Below are 20964 nucleotides of genomic sequence, written 5' to 3' on the forward strand. Positions count from 1 at the left end.
CATGACCTACATGACACGCATGCCATGACATTCATGTCATGACATGCCATTTATGTTCGTCATATACTCCTGTCAAAGTATGCCAATTTTGGTACATACCAAGTTAACGAAACGATCATGAGAGCACAAAGTCGTAGGCGGCTAGATAGATACTGTCAAAGTACCAAATGTTCGCCAAGAAATGCTTCGCATTTAAAAACAGGCAAAGAAACATTTAGTTGAGGCTGCACATTAAATTTCTCCTTAAGAATTTAAACAGCACATGTAATTGTATTCTTCAAATCAGCTTTGGTTTATTCTGACTCCCTCCTGAAACGTCGTTTCATTAGTTTGAGTGGCACGAGCACCGAGTGTCACTCCTGTTTCTTGCGTAGCACTTCTGGTTAACCTCCGGACACGACCAGTGATGAAATTCAAAATAAAGCAGAAAACATAGAAAGAAAATAGTACAGTACAAAATTAATCGGTTTCATTATAGATATGATATCAGAGCATAAGTTTAGTTACAAGTTGAGTTACTGAAGCGTATGGATTAATTAGAATTAATTAGAAATCACTGATTACCGGGGTGCGAGTCACACTAAGAGACACCTAAGTCAAAGATTAGGGTCCTTACCGTTTTCTTTTATTAATCTTTTTGTTCTAATTCTGGGACATAATCACGTCGGTGCATGAATTGTGCCACATCTATTATTATCATTTTTTATGAAAGCGAGCTTACTGGGAAGTATTGGAACTATTGTTAGCTTACAAGTTGGTGGACAAATTACACAGCATATGTTTAGTGGATAGAGGAAGCGATGTTTCACCCGAAACCAAGACGCTTTCGCTAGTATGATTTGCTCTGTAAAGGGTGCTTCTTGTAGGGCAGGCGAGTCCACGTTGAAGCTTTGTTGAGTTAAGGAGGGATAAATCGAAATTCGGTAAAAGAAGGTAGGTTAAACCGTCAATAAGAAAAAAAAAATCGTTTCTTAGGTTATAGCCCCAAAAGATTATGCACAACCTGAGGAACAAGATAGTGAAACGAGTTTGGAAGACCTCTCCAAACTATCTAGAAAGGGCGCCAAAATCGCGTACACTGGTATTTACAAATGCGCGCGCTTGTGTTTATAGATGTCATCTTAGTTGTTTTGGTCAGTGTATTTATTTTGTTTTATTGAATAACGCGACCTGATATGCAAGGTGCACTCAGTTTGTGACGTGTTTGTTAGTTGACACTGCAAATTGTCGTAGGGAGCGGGCTGAAGTAGTCTAGTGTGCACGTGACTGTTTCGTGGATTTTTGCTCGATCTTACCCAGGTATTTTTTGACTTTTTGTAATGAAGAAGAGTAGCTTGCGCCTCAGCGGCATCGCCACCGGCATGAGCTCTTGGTTGCTATCCTTGGCCGAACGCTTGTGACTGCTCCCCGTTCGCTTGCGTCCATTGCAAATAAACCTCTTAGCAAGTGGTGGAGGTTGCTGGGTTTCGACCACCCTGGAACTTCGGAGTTGCACTCTATACCCCCCATCATGCCTCACGCACGCAGAAGCAGTAGCCCGACCTCGTCCACAAAACGCTCTCGCCGCCCCCCTATATATATATATATATACCCTCAACCCATACACTGTGGGTGCGGGAAAAAGCACGTAACCGTGAGCCGAAAAGGATGGCGGTTTGATGGGCATTATCTTCTCACGCGCTCCATATTCGGGTTAGTTCTAGGTCACGTGATCAAACGCGAATGGGAAGGAGAGCACGCGTCTTCTCCTCTAACGCTGTCGTAGCTGTAAATGCGGCCCGCGTGCCATATCTAATTGTTGGTAATCATTTGTGGGTGCAATGATAAAGGGCGAGCAGGGATGGCTGCTATCTTCATGCGCGCTGTCTTCTTTGTATGGCTGTTTTTCCGCGCCCCTAGTGTAGCAGAGTTAAGAGACAGAGGTCATTGCAGATCACTGACAGAGGGACAGAGGCCGTCTGTAGTGGACATAAAAATAGCTAATGATTCATCATCAGATAATGATGATGAATCGAATTTTCGGAGTTGCGGTGAATCGCGCGGCTGCACAAACCGTTCGCCTCCGCTGCCGGCGTTCTTCATAATGCTTGCGTTGTGAAAGCGAGTGCTCGAGGTCATCCAGTGAGGTATTTACAGGTGTACGTGGTCCGTGCATTACGCTATGCTTGCTACTTTAATTTTTGGTGAATGTTTACTACATTTTATATGGACACTATAACTAACGTATAGACTCGTGTAAGGGCCGCACTTTTCTGTCGCGATTTTGACGGGCTTTTCATAGGACCGGGCCAGTTGACATCATTTTTTCAACTACGAGTATGAAATTCGCTGTTGAGCCCGATCAGAATCAGCGCATGGAACGCGATTGCTTCTTGGTTGGATGTCTTTTTTTTAAATATTGGCTGTCAATTTGGGGGTGCGGCACTTAGACGGGTGCGATCCCCTTACACGGATTTACACAGTAAGCATCTTCCTTCGTGTAATTGTCTACTACTTCGCTATCACTAATACTGCTTCGCCTTCCCTGCCAAGCTGCACTATTTTTTTTTTTTTTTAGTACTTTGATTCCGAGTATAAGCGCTGCTGCGCATGACTTCTAAACTTCTATTTATTCTGATTTCGAGTGAATCCGGCTTGGCATCATTTCGGTTACTGAGTGAATTATATACATATACAAAGTGTTTCAGCGAACACTTTCAAACATTTTTAAAGGTTGCCTGTGGCAGATAGCACGTATTCTAGTTCATAAGCTCGTCTACCCGAAGAGGCAGACATTACTTGCACAAAAATAAAATAAAATGCGTATTCGACTAATTAACAAAATTAACCAATTAAGTTTTTAGCTAATTACCTTATGACCCATGTTGCAATTTACAAATTCTAGCCGTAGAGTTCGGATCCACTTCGAACTAATTCTCAGGCTGACACCAGTGTCGAGATATTAATTCCCTAACTTTGCGGAGAAATGCATTGGCGTGCCAGTCACTTTTTTAAACAAAACGTCGTTTTATGCGTCCAAGCATAAAGGTATTGAATAGATATATAAATCGTGGCGTTTTAAGTGCTAAAACCACGATCTCATTATGAGGCACGCCGTAGTGGAGGCCAGACAGACAGACAACGAACTTTATTTTAGGTGCTGAGGAGCGACTCCGAGACCCCCTTACGGGGGAGGATCCACCGAGGACTCTGGGATAATTTATACCACCTGGGGTTCTTTAACGTGTACTTAAATCTAATTATACGGATGTTCTAGCATTTCACCCCCATCGAAATGCAGCCGCCATGGCAGTGATTTGATCCCGCGACCTCATGCTTAGCAATACAACACCATAGCCACTAGGCAACCACGGCGGGTAAGCACACAAGTAACTGGAATGCGAATGCATTTCTCCACAATGTACGGCAATTAATATCTCGAAACTAGTGCTATCCTGAGAATTAGTTCCTAGTGCATCCGCCTTGTGAACTCCACGGCTAGAATTTGTAAATTGTAACATGGGCCATAAGTTAATATGTTAAAAACCTAATTGGTGAACTTTTGTTACTTAGTCGATCGTGGATTTCAATTTTTTGTCAAGTAATGTCCGCCTCTTCGAGTAGACCAGCTCATGAACTAGAATTGTGCTATCTGCCACACGCAACCTTTAAAAATTTTTGAAATTGTTAGTTGAAACACCCAGTATTTATGGCCTCTGCATGCAAGAGGCGATGTTTACACCCTTAATGCGTAAATGTTGTAAATAATTAGAAGAGCTTTCTTGTTTCTTCTTTTTTTGTCGCCAGTCGTTAGCACTGCCTAGTGGAAAGAGAATCAATATTGAGACACATATTTCTCACGTGCTTTTCACACGCCGTTGATAGAAGACTCTGCCGAAGGGGTCACTGACTCTGAGTCTGCAGGTTTTTTTCAGGGTCAAAAAAGCACACAAAGTAATTTGAAGTGAGGTGAACATTCATAAACATACTCATTCTCTAGGTATAGGCTATCCATTTAGTTGGCTACCTTCTTCTCTTTCAAAATATAATAAACTTTGTCCTCTGTATACAAATATATTGTGTCTGTGCATGGTGTTCTCAGCGCATATTAAAAAAAAATGTTGAAGTGAGAAAACACGGATGAGGAATATAGCTGCCGCTGGTGCTTCTAATGCGCTTGTCCTCTTACTGTCAGGATTTACCGAAATAAAGCGAACGTATAATGTAAAAGCCGTGCACGTCCGCGCCAACGACTGAAGCCGTAAGCTTTTAGCCACAACAAAAGTGAAAAGGTAGCGGCAACGCAAAAGAATCCTCACATTATGTGGGTAACATAACTCTGGTAATGACACTTTAAGGGCGGGGGGCTCTGCCCCCCCCCCCCCCCCCCTTTCCCTCCCGGGATAACTCCGGAGGGGGCTCGAGCCCCGGAGCCCCCCCATTGTCGGCGCTAGGCGCCGACATGAAGGTGAAACCAAGGTGCCAAATTTACCATGCAGTGCCCCCTCTAGTGACAACCGAGACTTGGAAGCTGCAATATCGGCGGCCATTGTGTGTTGCTCTTGAGAGCGCGGGTTCTTTCCTCCGGACTAGCAGCGCATTCCTTGGTGGTCATCATCGTGAAACGCATCCAGAAAATCTTGCCATCACTGTCCGCAGACCCACATCAGGTGCACTGCAGGTGGCGATGATGATGATGATGATGATGATGATGATGATGATGATGATGGCCTCACACTATGGCTCGTACCGGCCCCACTGGGGGATTCGCCAAGAATTCGCTGCCTGAACTTTTAAGTAATGTTTTGAAGATTTGCAAACGCAGATGGTGCAGACATGTTTGCATCCTTTTTCAAAGTGGAGATAGCAGTCTTGTTCATCCATTGTCGTAATAGAGCGGACTATTTCAAAGAACAGCGGGATGTGATCACTATTAGACGCGTAATCAACAGTCGACCACGAAGACACAGAGATACTACGGCTAGAGAATGTGAGATCAATTGCAGACTGATTTTGGCCACGCACAAATGTAGTTGCCCCACAATTTACACAAGCAAGGTTATTATCTAATGACCAATTCCACAAGCGTTTACCGCATGAATCTGTCTTTAAACCCCATGAAACATGATGCAAATTGAAATCCCCAGTAAGTAAAACATCCCGCCCACAGCTAGCTAGAACACTTTCAAGAGAGCAAGTGTCCAGCACGCCGGAAGGAAAATAAGTATTTACAATATAGAGAGGGAAACATCCAGGTAGAGTCAGTTCTATAGCCAGAATTTCACACTCAGAATCCATCGATTTGAATAACATTTTGGCGTTATGACATATTTTAGTCGAAATAAATATAATTAGTCCACCCCCTCTTGTAGGGTGGTCTAGTCGAAAAGATCTGTAAAATTTTAAATGGAAATTTTTCTCCGTTGTCAAGCAAGTTTCCTGTAATACTATTATATCTGGATTAAGTTGGTTTGTAAAAAACGAATCTACAGAAGCTGATAATAGTGAACGGCAGTTCCACTGAAGAACCTTTAACAATCCTATGATGAAGAAGTTTCTGCTGTCGAAGGGGACTTATTTGATGCACTATCCTCCAATGTAAACTTCGACTGACATTTATTTAACTTCGAATGGAGAAGTGAGGAAGAATCCTCACTGATTGTTGACATAGCTATTTTTTGAACACGAGCATTTAAGTTCTGCGTCTTTCATTTCACAATCTTGAATGATCTGGCTGGCGGAAGCAGAATGAGTGAGAGGGGAACTATTGCACGCTGTGCTATCTCCCGAGACAGTTGTCTCCCTCTTTCCATCGACAGATTGCTGCCCCGAATTTATAAGTTGATTTGCTATCGAGCATAGACCAGTAGCTTGCATTAACGTATTCATTTGCGAGGAAATAGCTTGTGCGATGCTTTCCCCAAGATTTACCAACAACTGATCCATTGCCTTAGCCACGGTCTTTTGAACAGCATTTTCTATGGTTGCAGTGAGAGATGAGTCAGGTATCGTATTTTGTTTAGCTGTAACTCCAGCATAGCCAAATGTTCTTTCATTTACAATATTTGCAGCTTCTCTTCTGGAGCAACGTCTTTTATCCATAACTTCGAGGATCTGCACTTCTTGGGCCCGCACAGAACAGAGTAATCGGCCGGATGGTTTCCTTCACAAAGGCAGCATCTCTCGTTTTCGGAAGTGCAATCACTGGGAGCGTGACTTTCCCCACATGTGCAGCAACGCTTGGCTTGATTTACATGCACCGATACTATGGCCAAATCGCCAGCAATTGCGACATTGAAGCGGACGCGGTGCAAGTGGATCTACTCTGAATACAAGGGGCCATATTTTGATATCTGATGGGCAGGAAGTGCCAGCAAAAGTGGCTATCACTGATTCTGTCGGTACTCTGGTATTGTCCAAGACTCGATTGCATCGATATACGGCAATCACTTCAGCTGCAGATAACTTTTCCAATGTTTCTGTCGGGGTTAGACTTGACTCGACACCTCGTGCTATTCCCTTGGTGCACGCGAGGTGAGTAGGGATAAATGCACTCAAAGGAATGGCTGCGAAAGATCTGCACTTGAGGAAATCCGCAACACATGTCTGGTCTGGTGACCTACAAACAATGCCTCCACGGCCGAACTGCCTTACGTCCGAGATGGTCTGGTACAAGGGAGTAGCAGCGTGAAGAGCCTCCTGGGTAGCCTGAGGATTGTTCAATTTAATGAAGCCTCCACTCGCTGGAACGATTGCCACGGGGATGCTGGTTACACCGCTGCGTGGGAAGAAATCCAAAGGATCTCATGATTAGGAAGAGAAGCTGTCCAAGGGTAAAAACCCTTCCCGGGGGAGTTCTTGGACATCAGCCTAAGCTGGAGCGGGTAATACTACGAAGAGAATACGTTAAAATGAACAAGAAAAAGGATAAGATCACCCGATAGTCAGACAAACCACCTCGAGCCTACCCTTCTCAGGGCACACCTTTTCTTCTTCTGTTCTTTCAGGAACGCGGCAGGAACGCGAACACGTTGTTGTTGTTGTTGCCTCAAAACATGGCTCGTACCCACGAGGGGGATTGGCCACACTGGATAAGATAAAACGTACACCCAACAACGTACAAAAGAGGTGAAGGCGAACAATCAAAATGAAGATTTTGGCAACTCCTTAACACATATTTTGAGAGGTCCTATACATAAACTAACTAAATAAAAAATTAAGAGAAAACTAACTACAAAAATAAAAATAAAACAACATGTCCCACGGTTGGTACCCTAGCAACATCGTCCTCTTCCATTTCATCTTCGTCTTCTACAAAAAAAAAAAAAAAAAAAAAAAAAAAAAAAAAAAAAAACAACGAAACATTTGCGAGGTCGCCATACGAATGCTACCTTTTTATGCTCTTCAAATGAGTGAAACAGGAGTAAAAATTAGAGCGCAGGTGTGACGAGTGGAGACGAGTGCGCAGCAGCACGTCGAAGTAAAGAAGAAGTGGTGCGCGATTGCGTGCTCTCCTCGCGGCCTGGCACGCAGAGCACGCGCTAAGCTTCCCAAAATTCGGACAGGCCAGCTGCAGCTGTACAGCTCAGCGAATTACAGAACAGGCCTCCGCCTCTTATCTGGCCGCGGTCGCCCCCCACCAGGACCTTAACCAACGAGGATCCGGCAGCCCCGGACAGCGCGTGCGAGGACTCGCGGCACTGCGGGCACGGTGAGGGTCGGAAGGTCGTTTGGTATCAAGGTGAGTCGCCCGTCGAGTGGAAACGGACGCTGCAGGTCGGCGAACTCTTAGGGCCCATTCACACTTGCGACTAGGCGAGGTCGCGCGACCAAGTTAGTCGCAAAGCGACCAGTCGCACGTAGTCGCAAATGGTCGCTTTTCTCGAAATGCGACCGTTTCGGGCCAGTCGCTCACTGCTCGATTTTTCAGTCGCGCGACCGCAGTCGCAGAACAGCTGAACCAATCAAATGCGAAGGAACAGGACGTTCGTATACGCTGACGCTTATTTTACGTGGCGATGACATTTCAAGCAGACGAGAACGGAATATCGCGAGACATTTCGGTTGAGCGACTCGTCGGTCGCATTTGTCAGTCTGAACATCATTCGTCTTGAGTAGCTTTCTGGTCGCCGGTCGCAATCGGTCGCAATCGGTCGCGCGACCTCGCCTAGTCGCAAGTGTGAATGGGCCCTAAATCCTCTTGTTGCTATGCGGACGCGTCTCTTTAGGCCTACGGGCGCCGAAATCGCAGAACGGTTTCAGAAATTGGACGTGCTATGCGTTTACAAATAACGTTTCAGGTGAGTTTAGAGAAAGCGAAAGCTCATTGCAATAGTTACTGGCGATCAACGCGAGCCATCACGAGAATTCACGCTGAAGCGGGAGCCATGGGTGCTGCCATGTTGGAAAACGTTATTTAGCGTGCGTAAACCACGACTAGATTGACATGCTCTAGTATACTCGAACCAGGATCTACTACTGTACTTCTGACCTGACCAGCGAGCAGAACGCCAGCGCGCCTGTTCTAGCTCATATTTCCACCACTACCAACCTTATGGCGCTACCAGTTACCACACCTGCGCCGCACTTTTGCTGTGGTCTGCTTGCGCCAAGCCGCGATGTTTGCGTGGGCATGCACTTTGCACGACAAATAAAATGAGCAAATCAACAATGTCTCACTGCTGCGTGCCTTTATGTACATCACGACAAAGTAAGACGCCTGGCATAAGTTTTATGCTGAGTTCTCGGTTTACGCACGTGCGTGAAAAAAAAAAAAAAATGAATCAAGGCATGCAGTTACTAGAAAAGGTGATGGTGCCCTATTTGGCGCGCCGAAAATGCAGATACGTGCATTAAATTTTATATGTACGTGTCTGATGATTAACAAGATGTACCATACAATTAATTTCACTTCGTGGCATTTCCTGAATTCATCCGCCGCCAGTGTCAAATTTGCATTGCGAGCAAGGGTTGCACGAAATACTTTTTAAACAAACATTCGCGCAAATAAGTTGTGCCGCAGACAAAGAACTGTATTAACGTTGGTGACTAATCGCGTATGTTAGTATTAGTTAATTATTCGTCTCCTTCAATGGCCCGACATTCCGACAATCGAGTTCAGCTTGGAAGCATATATGATTTACTTGACATCGTTTTAGGTCAGAATATAACGTAAAGACTGAATGCAAAATGCATTGCTTTCAATGCTTCTATTCCTTGTAGCATATAGGTACACGTGCGGCACCTGCCGTACAGGAAGCGAACCGCATGTAATCAGCAAAGTGGAACGAGGTGCAAGCACGTATACGTATACAGTCGAATTTTTATGCAGTAAATAAATGATCCTCGGTCGTACACATTAGCCGTGTCGCAAAGCCTGTCAAAGAACGAAAAGTTATCAATTGGTACAGGCAGATCCACCGCTACAGACTTCAATGACAGTTTAGAATATTGCGAAGTTAGTAGGTATGGTGCCTAGACTTGCACCTGGTCCTTTGAATTTTACTGTAGACTTTCTAAAACAGTACAATGCCCTTTTATAGACACTCTCCGGGACGCGGGTTCGATTCCCGCCTTGGCAAGAACTTTTGTAGCGTTAGCTACACTGGCCTAGCCAAGCCCGTTTCGCGCGGCACATCAAGAGCCGTGCGCGCATACAAAGAAAGAAACCAGAAGAAAAAGTTCCACAAACATGCAAAATTTGGAAATCGAACCCACGACCTCTCGGTCCGCGACGATAGATCGCCGAGCGTTTAACCCATTGCGCCACAAACGCATTTGCAGAGAGCTACACAGACGCGCCTTATATATCTAACACTCCTCCGTGTACCCGCGCTCTTGCTCGGGGCGGTGCCGCCGCCTACGAGCAGAAAAGAGAAGTACTGCATTATGACACTAACGCGCACTGACAGTGAACGCTTCGGTGGTCTCAGCCCAACGACGCCTCGATGCCAGCATTCGAAGGGACGCTGGCATCAAGAAGCACTACAAACGCCACCTTGGCATCAAGAAGCACTACAAACGCCACCTAGGTGGCGTTTGTAGTGCTTCTTGATGCCAGCGTCCCTTCGAATGCTGGCATCGAGGCGTCGTTGTGCACCTAGGTGGCGTTCACCGTACTCAGCACAGCGGAGCGTGGCCTCCGCAATTAGCTCTGAAAATGTTTCTGAAGTTGATCGCGGAGGCTGCAATTACGACGCGCTGTACGCGCTGATTTGACTCGGTGACGATTCAGTTACGTGCTTTGTCTTGCGCGTTGTATTAGTGTGTCAGTTACGTGCTCGTCTTTCGCGTTGTGCTAGCGTGTGCAGCGTAGTGCAGCTTCCATATGCACGACGGTTGCTCATGGTCATCGACGTTGGTAGTCGTGATGGAGGAGACGTGCCACCTGGCGTCAGCGTGGGTGCATCAACGCCTAAGGGCGCTTTAGCCACAAAACACCAATAGACATTATATATCAATGTGCAATAAAATGACCTTCTATAGACTACGGTACTTCGTGGCTATCGATTCCGAGCTAAGCCACTGACAACTTTTTTTTCCTGGTATCACCATTTTTTTCTCTCTGTTTGGCGGCGCGGTTGGTTGTACCCCGGTGCTGCGGCGGAAGCCGCGGTGCCGGTTGCCGACGCGAAGCGGCGGTCGTTGGGGTGTTGAGGAGCGCAGCGTAGCAACACCCCAAATAAAGAAATACTGCTCCAGTCAGGTAGACTGCTCCCTCCCTGATAGTGAGATTATATTTGGATCATCAAAACAGTGATGCGTTTATTTAGGAATACCATCGATCCCTTAACAGCAGCCACAGTCGTGCCTAGTCACCATCAGCCCAGCGTAAAGTCCCTATATAAAAAAATACCGCCATCCTTTGATCAACGCCGCTTCTCTCTCTCCTGTATCTCCGATTGGACGATGATAGCGCGCGCTTTCACTTCTTTATATTTTGTTTTTTATCGCCTCTGAGCCATGTTGAAAGTCACTCTGCGCAGCCGCAGTCGCCGGCGGTGGCTGTGGCTGTGACTGCGCACATTGCACAGAAGCCTGTGAATGTGCCAGGCAGAAAAAGTCGAAATTGCGCTCATGTCTCACTCCCAGACTGCCCAGACTGATCTGTTGGGGCCGCGTGTTCTGGATCAGGGCTGTATTCCCAATCGCTGTCGCTAAGGCAGCTATCTTCGCTGTCCTCAACGGGTGGAACCCTGATCCCGTAAAACCTCGCGGGGTCCATCACGACCGAAAAGCATTCAATAACTGCAAAATCACAACAATTATTAGGAATTTGACCACAATTCGAGGAAGGAGAAGTTGTGCACAAATCGGGATGCTACAGCCTGATGCGAAAACGCGACAAAGCGACGCGCGCTTGAAACAAGTAATCTTCAGAAACAAATTATTTACGCTAGCACCGTATGTTATTCAACAAAGTACCCGTTATGCAACATTTTCTTTAATATTCAAGATACTTACATTCCTTGAGTGGAGACGGATGTCAATGGATGGCCACAGAGGAATGCTGTTCGTAAGTTCTCTTGATAAAAAACCTTGCACTCGGCCGCGCAACGCTTGAAACAGCGAAGCTGGGCGATCGTAGCCGAGCATTTTCCGGAAGTGCGCGCGAACTTTTAGTCTTATTACTCATGACGATGATCATAATTTATTTTCGTGTGGCTTGGACTTACGGCCGTCACTGCGCGTTGCATAGCGCAGCTTGCAACACCGACACCGCGTTCCAATGCCGACACCGCATTTCAGGAGACCCGCTCCGTGAATGCGTCTCTCTCTCGCTCTCATAGCGCGCAAAACCTCTTCACCTCGCAGAGCACGAGATCACGAACACGCCAGCTGTGGTCGAAGACGACGACGCTCGAACGCAATCATATGGTTCGCATAGCGTAGTGGTTACGACGCTCGCTTTCGGTCCGGTTGTACGCTGGTTCGAATCCCGCCTCGGCAAGCAAGTTAATTTTCGTTTCTTTTGCGTATGGTTACCGGTTCTTTGTTGTGGCTGCGCGGCTTATAACCTGTGTGATGCGAAATCGCGACAACAGATCATAAGAGGTGAAGCGTCCTCCAAACTTTTTATGTGTGGCGTAAGGCTCAAATTACACCCGCACGCGGCCGCATAAAGCATTTGTACGCAGCGTACCGGTAGCAATTTAATTGCTACCGTATACGGTCGCTGAACAGTTATATAGCTTTTGATTCAGTTTCCCAACTAATGAGTTAATCTTCGTATGTTTTGAAGTAGACTTGAGGTGTGGCACATTTAGTTGAAACATTGCATTTGCTAACATGATACAGATCCACCTGTTGTTGATGTTGATGTGTTCGTGCAGGTTGCCTGAGTCACCATGGTGAACATTTTGGGGTACTTCAAAATCCTCATCAACAGCTCCGACACCACCATCATTAAGGAGCAGACAAGGTAGCGTCCGCTGAGTAGCTCCGTGAAGAACACAAACGCTACCGCCAAGATTTTACGTGCAAAGATACAGACGAGAGGAAGTATACATAAAATAGACAAACGAATAGCAATAACTGACTAAAAAGTGGCAGGTCACGTGAGCGAAAGATCACCGTCAATCGCAGAACCGATTGGCCTCTTTCTCATCAATGGTGCTGGTCCATAGCAATATTAGCGGCCGTATGGAACTTCTGCAATCAATAAATTTTCGTCAGAGGCAGAGCAATTCAACAGATTATTGCTAGTTATTTGACGATGATGAAAACAGTAAACAATAAAATAAAGAAATTTTATGTTTTGAGCAGAGCTTTTAAAGCTCCGTTTGCATCCTGCCGGACAGTCAGGGTCACGTAGTGATCTTGGAGGAGTGACAGTCGACACCAGACTTTTATTTATTCTCACCTAATATATTGTCACGTAGTAGTGACGTCGAAGAAAGCAGTCGCAAAACTGTGAATGACGAAACGGACCTTTTATTGGGCGAACCTGTGCCCACAAAAGCAAGTTGCACTCGAAGCACAACGATAGCGGCGAACATAGTCGGCGATCGTTGAAATCTGATTCGCGGCGAAACGCGACGGCTTTTATACACGAGTCATCGAAGGTTCCAGATTAAACCCTGGTGCCCGCGTGTCTTCCAGAAAGTGCTAGACAAACCCGCACTGGTTGCTCAGTGGCCATAGTGTTGGGCTGCAGAGCAGGAGGTCGCGGGATCGAATCCCGGCCACGGCGGCCGCATTTCGATGGGGGCGAAATGCGAAAACACCCGTGTACTTAGATTTAGGTGCACGTTAAAGAACCCCAGGTGGTCCAAATTTCCGGAGTGCCCCACTACGGCGTGCCTCATAATCAGATCGTGGTTCTGGCACGTAAAACTCCATAATTTATTTTTTTAAAGTAGTAGACAATTCGCGTCGCTCATACAATCAGATTACATAAGCAGGCGCGTCTTGTGCCTAGCGATAGCGTTTAACATTTGTTAGCCGGTGAAAAGTGGTCACCGGTGAAAGATAAATATGTACACATACATACATGCAATGCAAAAAACCCTGCAAAGGAGGAAAATGTTTTGTTAAATGCGAAGCATTTCTTGGCGAACATTTGCCACTGTGGCAGTATCTATCTAGCCGCCTACGTCTTGGTGCTCTCATGGTCGTATCGTTAACTTGGTATTTACCAACACTGGCATACTATGACAAGAGTGTATGACGAATATAAATGATAGGTCATGACATGAATATCATGACATGTAGGTCATGAAACAGCTGCATACGTCTTAGTGCTCTCATGGTCGTTTCGTTAACTTGGTCGGTACCATAATTGGTATAGCATGACAACAGTGTATGACGAACACAAATGACAATGACTCAGTGAAAAAACATTACCACTCAAATACTACTGAAATAGGGTTCGGACGTGGGTACTAAGTGAAGGCAGCGCTAAATCATTATGCTAGAAGTCTAAGTCATGAGCATGCCTCAGCAAAAATGACAATGACTCAGCGAAAAAAGATTAACACTCAGAAATAACTGAAATGTGTTCTGACATGGGTACTGAGTGAAGAAAACACTAAAGGATGGTGGTAGAAGTCTTAGTCATGAGCATGACTCAGAGAAAATGACAATTACTCAGCAAAAAAAAAAAGATTAACACTCAAAAACCAATCGAATGGGTTCGGATATGGTTCTATAAGTGAGGGACAATGCTACACGTCACTGGTTGAAGCCGTATTCATGAGCATGGCTAAGGCTTTTGTCTTAAGGCCTCCTAGGCGAAGGGACTCCTGAGGACTCATGACGTGAATGTCATGACAACGTAAGTGTCATGTAGGTTATGAAAAAGCCGCCTACGTCTTGATGCTCTCATGGCCGTTTCGTTAACTTGGTAGGCTCTTCGCACACTGCTTCGCATAACATAGATTCCCACAGGGCGTGGAATCTGCCGGTTTTTTTCTATCATGACACATCCTTTTCTCTTTTTTTTTTTTCAGCTATGGGATCCCAAGCGTCACCGCCGGGTGCTGTCTCCTGGCATGTGGTAAGATATATTTCGTGATAAGTGTTCCCTTTTGTAGTTTTGTAGATTATGCGCTGAAGAATATCGGCTTTTCTTTAGAAGTGTACCACGTTTGTTGTGATAAAATGTGAAGCGAGAAACAGCGACGATATCGGCTCATATTCGGGTACGAAAGCGGACCGCATGTGTGTGTGCGTGCGTGTGTGTGTGTGTGCGCGCGCGTGTGTGTGTGCGTGCGTGTGCGTGTGTGTGCGTGCGTGTGTGTGTGTGTGTGCGTGTGTGTGTGTGTGTGTGTGTGTGTGTGTGTGTGTGTGTGTGTGTGTGTGTGTGTGTGTGTGTGTGTGTGTGTGTGTGTGTGTGTGTGTGTGTGTGTGTGTGTGTGTGTGTGTGCGTGCTTGCGTGCGTGCGTGCTACCCGATGGGCAATACATCTCGCTTGCGAGACTGTAAACGCGTGTCGCGTGTAATATGGCCGTTCGCAGTGATCAGGCAACGATAGAACTTGAGGAGCAGTAATTCTTGAACAGGTGAGAATGAATGAGACGTGGTCATTAGTGAGCGCATGTAACTCGGCACCGTCGCGCTGTGTGCAGAAAAAAAAAAGATACTTTCGTTTGAGCCTAATCTATGCGCTAAAAGGTATGCCTATAAATGAGCTCCAAGCATGTTTTGACCACTGTTTTGACCACTGCCGAAGCTGCGTGTATACATTCCACCACGTGGAATGCCCGAAAGGCAAACCACTGAAGTTATCGCGTTTTAACGCAGTTGTCAAGTCACCGCGCAATGAATTACGTACTTATGTACGCTTTTGATTTGTACATTCACATGACCATGGTATAACGTAAAAATGCAGTTATGGTGTTTAACATCCATAAGCTGCACAGCGGCTTATGGGGGACACTGTAAGTAAAGGCTCCGGATTAATTTTGACCACCTGAGGCATCTTACCGTGCTCCTAAAGCAGGACAAGTGTTTCTGCATTCCTCCCTCATCCGAATTTAGGCGTCGTCACTTGGTACGGCTCCTATGAGCCGCCGTGATGGGTATGGCGGATTGTGCGCAAATTGAGCACCTACACGACAATGCAATACAAATTTATGTTCGAACACGAGTCATTTAAGCCAACTGTCATTTCGGCACCATGAAAATGTACATAATCTGTGATAAAATGTTCGCTTTCGAAGACTTTTCGAATTTTGTGTGGCTGTTTGATCTACGGAAGAGGCATGCACTCTTACGAAATCACTAGATGCTGACGTAAGGGAACCATGTGCTAAATTGCTGCTCCGGTAAAACAGCGATATATATATATATATATATATATATATATATATATATATATATATATATATATTAGATAGGGTGCTTCAGCGAACACTTTCAAAGGTTGCCTGTGACATATAGCCCAATTCGAGTTATTGAGCTGGTCTACTCGAACAGGCGGACATTACTTGCCCAAAAAATTAAAATACACATCCATACACATCCACATCATACACATACACATCCTTGAGGCAGCTGCATGGAGCGACCGTGGGCGTCCTATTACAGTTTCTTCCAAATTCTAGTGCTCAAAGCTGCTTCAGCACTTAAGAGCTTGTCTAGTGAATAAAGTAACTGCTTACATGTAATTGGTTAGTGAAAAAAGCACAGTGAGCAATGTTAAGTAAAAACAAAAGTAATTTGTTAATTTCAACTCTGCCACAAAATATAATCGCCTACAACTCATTACTTATTGTCATTCTTTACTTACAATTCCGGTAACTTCCAAAAATATTGAAACATTTCATTTTGTTATCTTCTCTAAAATGCACCAATGCGCCTAGAATTGGCTGACTCCATGCATGCAGCATTTTATTTGTTTACAATTTTTTGGGGGTTTTGGTATAGTATGCGGTTGAAAATTTTTTTTTACTGTACAAATCAGGTGTCAAAAAACCTTGCATTTGAAATCGCATCATAGGAGATAGAATAAGCGGCGTGCATGTATTATGTCTGAACATTGTAATATTTCAAGTTATGCAGGGTGTTTCAGCGAACACTTTCAAAAATTCTTAAAAGTTGCCTCTTGCAGATAGCACAATTCTAGTTCATGAGCTGGTATACTCGAAGAGGCGGACAATAATTGCACAATTGAAATGCTTAATCGAATAATTAACATAAACTCACTAATTAAGTTTTTAACTAATTACCTGATGGCCCGTATTGAAATTTACAAATTGTAGCCGTGGAGTTCGCAAGACGGATCCACTTGGAACGAATTCTCGGGATGACACCAGTTTCGAGATATTAATTCCCGAACTTTGCGGAGAAATGCATTGACCTTCCAGTTAATTTTGTGCTTCAATGTATAAAACGACGTTTTCATAAAAAACTAACTGGAACGCCAATGCATTTCTCCGCAAAGTTCGAGAATTAATATCTCGAAACTGGTGTCATCCCGAGAATTCGTTCCAAGTGGATCCGCCTTGCGAACTCCATGATTACAATTTTTAAATTGCAATATGGGTCATCAGGTAATCAGTTTAAAAGTTAATTAGTGAATTTTTGTTAATTAGTCAATTATGAATTTCAATATTTTCTGCAAGTAATGTCCACCTCTTCGAGTAGACCAGCTCATTAATTAGAATTGGGCTATCTGCCACAGGCAACCTTAAATAAATTTTGAAAGTGTTCGCTGAAACACCCTGTATAAATATCTCTCTATAATGTATATAAATATATAATATGTGACGCTAGCAGGAGGTTGCGGACGGAGACAAACATGGTCGCCCGAACACTGCCTTTAATCTTCATCTAGGTCGCCATGAGGGGGGGCGGGGGGTGTCGCCAGGGGGCCAGGGAGTGCGGACGTGGTTCAAGTCGGCTCCGTGGAAAGTTGCTTTGTCTGGTGGAAACAGTGCCGATTCATAGAAATAAGTGATGTGATCGCCTATCGGAAGTCCCAAGGATCACCTGGATTTCAATTTTATGACTGTAAGTGGACCTTTGGATAATTTACGGCCACTTTTATGTCGACCGCGTCTCCCGCCTAGCGAAGGCAAACGATAGCCTTGAACAAACGCGGCGGCTGGGCGGCGGCCGTTGCCCCCGGCGCCCGCAGCGGAACTCTGCTGTGGAGGCACGATGACCATGGAGGTGACCGTAGAGGGTACCGAAATTACCCCCGAAGAATTGAGAACAGCGGATTGGATCACGAAAGTGGGAAAACATGTCAAAGAGCTGCAGGACCTTGCGAGAGACGAACGGCGAGAAAGCCAGAATAACGGCAAGCGGGCGGAACGCGGTGCCGAGTCCGGGGAGGGGAAGAAGGCGGCAGCGGCGAACGCCGCGTATAAGAAGCTGGGGCAGAAGATCGCGGAGCGCTCAGTTGCGTCGCACCTCCTGCGATTAACGGCGAACGACTACAAAATAATCCTTCGGCCGACGAACGGGCTGGCGCTCGCAAAAGTTCCAACTACCAGGCTGAGTGCTGCGGTGCGCATGGCAGCGCAAATTCCGTGGGTGAAGGGGCAAGAAAAGGACGTGATGATTGTTAACCACAAGCAAGGCACTCTGATTTTCAGCACCCCAGACATGGACACTGTTTGGAAGGTGACCAAGATCAAGTCTATCAAGATCGAAGACAAGAACTACGAAGTCACGGCGTACTTCGCGCCGCACGAAGACAACGGGCGGGGTCTGGTGCACGGAATCGACCCGAGATTGACAATAGAGGAACTGACAGAGGCCTTCGGTAACCCGAAGAACCCACCGATACTTGGCGTTAGGAAGATTGGCAACTCCAGCTCGGCAATCGTCACCTTCAAAAACGAGACAGTGCTGAGGTGGATGTACTGTTATGGCGTACCTCTAAAGTGTGTGCTCTACAAGAAACGCTACGAGGTGTGCTACCAATGTGGTGAGCTAGTAGGACACAGATCGGACGTATGTGTCAGCGAACAAGTTCAATGTCGGGAATGCGGAATGACGTCCCCACCTGAGGATCACGCATGTGAGCCCAAGTGTAAGTTGTGCGGAAAAGGACATTTCACAGCGGACCGGAAATGCAAGGAAGCTTTCAGGACCCCTTACACGATAAAGAAGAGGCAATGGGAGGCTAAGCTGCGCTTGGAGAAGGAAGAGCGTAAGGCGAAGGAGGCCGAAGTAGGAAGGAGCAGATGGGAAAACAATCAAGGGAGATCCAGGCGTCCGTCAAGACAGCGGAGCATGTCGAGAGGGAGGTCGGATTCCTTCCCGCGACTGCCGCAACGGCAGGAAGGGGAGAAGCAACAGAAGGCCGGGCCCGGGAATGCGGGGACTTCCGGTGGCGCTGTCGTCAACAATCCATTGAGAGCCCCGTCGCCGAACAGAAAGGTGGGTTGGGCCGGCAAGGCCTCCCAGGATAAACGCGATAAGGAAATTTATCAGATTAAGGAAAAGAATCGCATGCTTAAAGAACAGCTAGCCGCGATGAGTAGGCAAATTGAGGAGCTTAAAATAGCTCTTAAACCTAATACAGCACCGGTTAAACAACCGCACGTGTCTCAAAAGCCAAATGTAGAAGGATCAGAGGAACAGATGGCGGCTCCGCCCCCTGCTAAGAATAGGGCGAAGGAAATGGAGAAGCCCATAATAGATAAGGACATAGAGACAGTGATAGACATTAAAATAGCGAAACTGGAGGAAACATTTGAGACCAAATCTAGTCAGGACGATGAATGGCGCAAGGCCTTCGAGGAACGGATGTTTGGGATGTTCCAAAATCTGACACAGCAGTTGCATCAGTGAGATAACAATCTCACAGAGCGACTGCATCAGAGGGATAATACTCACTGAAGAACTTAAGGCAGAATTTGCGAAGAGGGATCGGGCATATGAAGAGCTCACCCAGCAAGTATTAGGAAGTCAGATGAATCAGCTAGTGGCAGTCATGGCTCATAGATCCAATAAAAACACCGTTTGGCAATGGAACTGTAGAGGCTTCACGCGCAAGCGTGCGGTCCTACAGGAATTCCTGAGGAACGGGGATCGACCGGAGCTAATAGCACTACAGGAATGCGGCAGAAAGGCAAAATTGTCGGGGTACAAATCTTATGTAGGCGAGGGCGAAAGCACGCAGGTGGCCACCCTAGTCAGGCGAAACGTCACGGTGGTGCAGCATGACACTGGGAGTACACAAATCGACCACGTCCTCGTAGAACTGATACCGCGAAGAAAGACAGACGGTAGCTTGTTTGTATTAAATGTCTACAGCTCTCCCAGACAAAGAAAATGCGACTTCGGGGGTCTCTTCGCGACGACGCGACGTATGAAAGAAAAACCCGCTGTTGATCGTGGGGGACTTTAATGCTCACCACACGGCATGGGGATATAAGCAGACTTCGATCAAGGGCAGGAAATTGTGGGACGACATACAAACTCATAATCTGGATTTAATAACCGACCCGATGCAGCCTACGAGGAAGGGAACTAGTGTCGCGTGTGACACGACACCCGACCTCACTTTGACGGGGAGCGGCACTAGTCACTTGGTGCAATACAAAGGAGGACTTGGGCAGCGATCACAAAATCATATAAGTGGTGGTAGAAGGAGGCCCGGCAATTAACCCCCCGGAAACGGAGGGTAGAGGCCGTAAATTGGGACTTTTTTAGGGCACTCAGGGACGACCCGGCTCCCATCTCTGATATTGCGGAGTGGAGCAATGACGTAGTGCGCACTGTGAAAGAAACCACCGAAGCGGTGGAAATTGAGGGGGACAACAAAGCGCTAGACAGGAGATTAGTTAATCTCTGGAGGAGAAAGAAAAGGCTTGAGGGCCGACTTCGACAGAAGTGATGGGCTCGAAATATCAGGAAACAGATATCGGCTTTAAACAAGGAAATTGAAGAGCACGCAATCACGCTCACGAAGCAAAATTGGGGGAACGTCTGCGATCAGATGGAGAGGAATATGAGTACCGCGGGAACGTGGCGACTTCTTCGCCACCTCTTAGATCCGGATAGCACAAAGTCAGCGTCCACACAACAGCTAGAAAGAATGGCGCATCAATTTGATGGCACTAAGAAAAAACTCTTAGAGGAAGTTAGGAATAGGTACATCAATCCCGCCGGACTTGAACCCCTCCCGGCCTACGGATGGGGAGAGAATTCGGAATTAGACGCCCCGATCTCCCTGGCTGAGGTCAGAGCAGAGATTAATCGGCTAAGGACTAAGTCAGCGGCAGGGCCGGACAGAGTGAACAACAAAATGCTCCGTAACTTAGACAACAGCTCAATCGCCAACCTCGCAACGTACATGCAGGAGTGCTGGGAGAAGGGGACGATACCGCAGGAGTGGAAACTCGCCGACCTCATTTTCATTCCCAAGCCGGGTAAAAAACTGGGCTTCGAGAACCTCAGGCCTATATCGCTCCCCTCCTGCGTGGGTAAGCTTATGGAGCACGTCGTTCAGACGCGGCTCAATAGGTACATGGAGGAAAATGGACTGTATCCGGACACCATGATCGGTTTTCGACCAAAGCTGTC

General features: G+C 46.3%; 1 protein-coding gene across 1 annotated transcript in view; it reads left to right on the forward strand.

The window, feature by feature from the left end:
* The first annotated feature begins 12190 nt into the window (after window positions 1-12190).
* The window catches only part of LOC125944101 (uncharacterized), a 52006-nt gene continuing 43232 nt past the window's right edge, over window positions 12191-20964 (forward strand). Inside the window, exons 1-2 of the mRNA XM_049664016.1 lie at window positions 12191-12400; window positions 14430-14476. Coding sequence (XP_049519973.1) covers window positions 12327-12400; window positions 14430-14476 — 121 coding nt within the window. The 5' untranslated portion in view covers window positions 12191-12326. The remainder of the gene's footprint in view (window positions 12401-14429; window positions 14477-20964) is intronic.

Source organism: Dermacentor silvarum, chromosome 3 (genome assembly GCF_013339745.2).
Source record: "Dermacentor silvarum isolate Dsil-2018 chromosome 3, BIME_Dsil_1.4, whole genome shotgun sequence".
Classification (NCBI taxonomy): Eukaryota; Metazoa; Arthropoda; class Arachnida; order Ixodida; family Ixodidae; genus Dermacentor; species Dermacentor silvarum.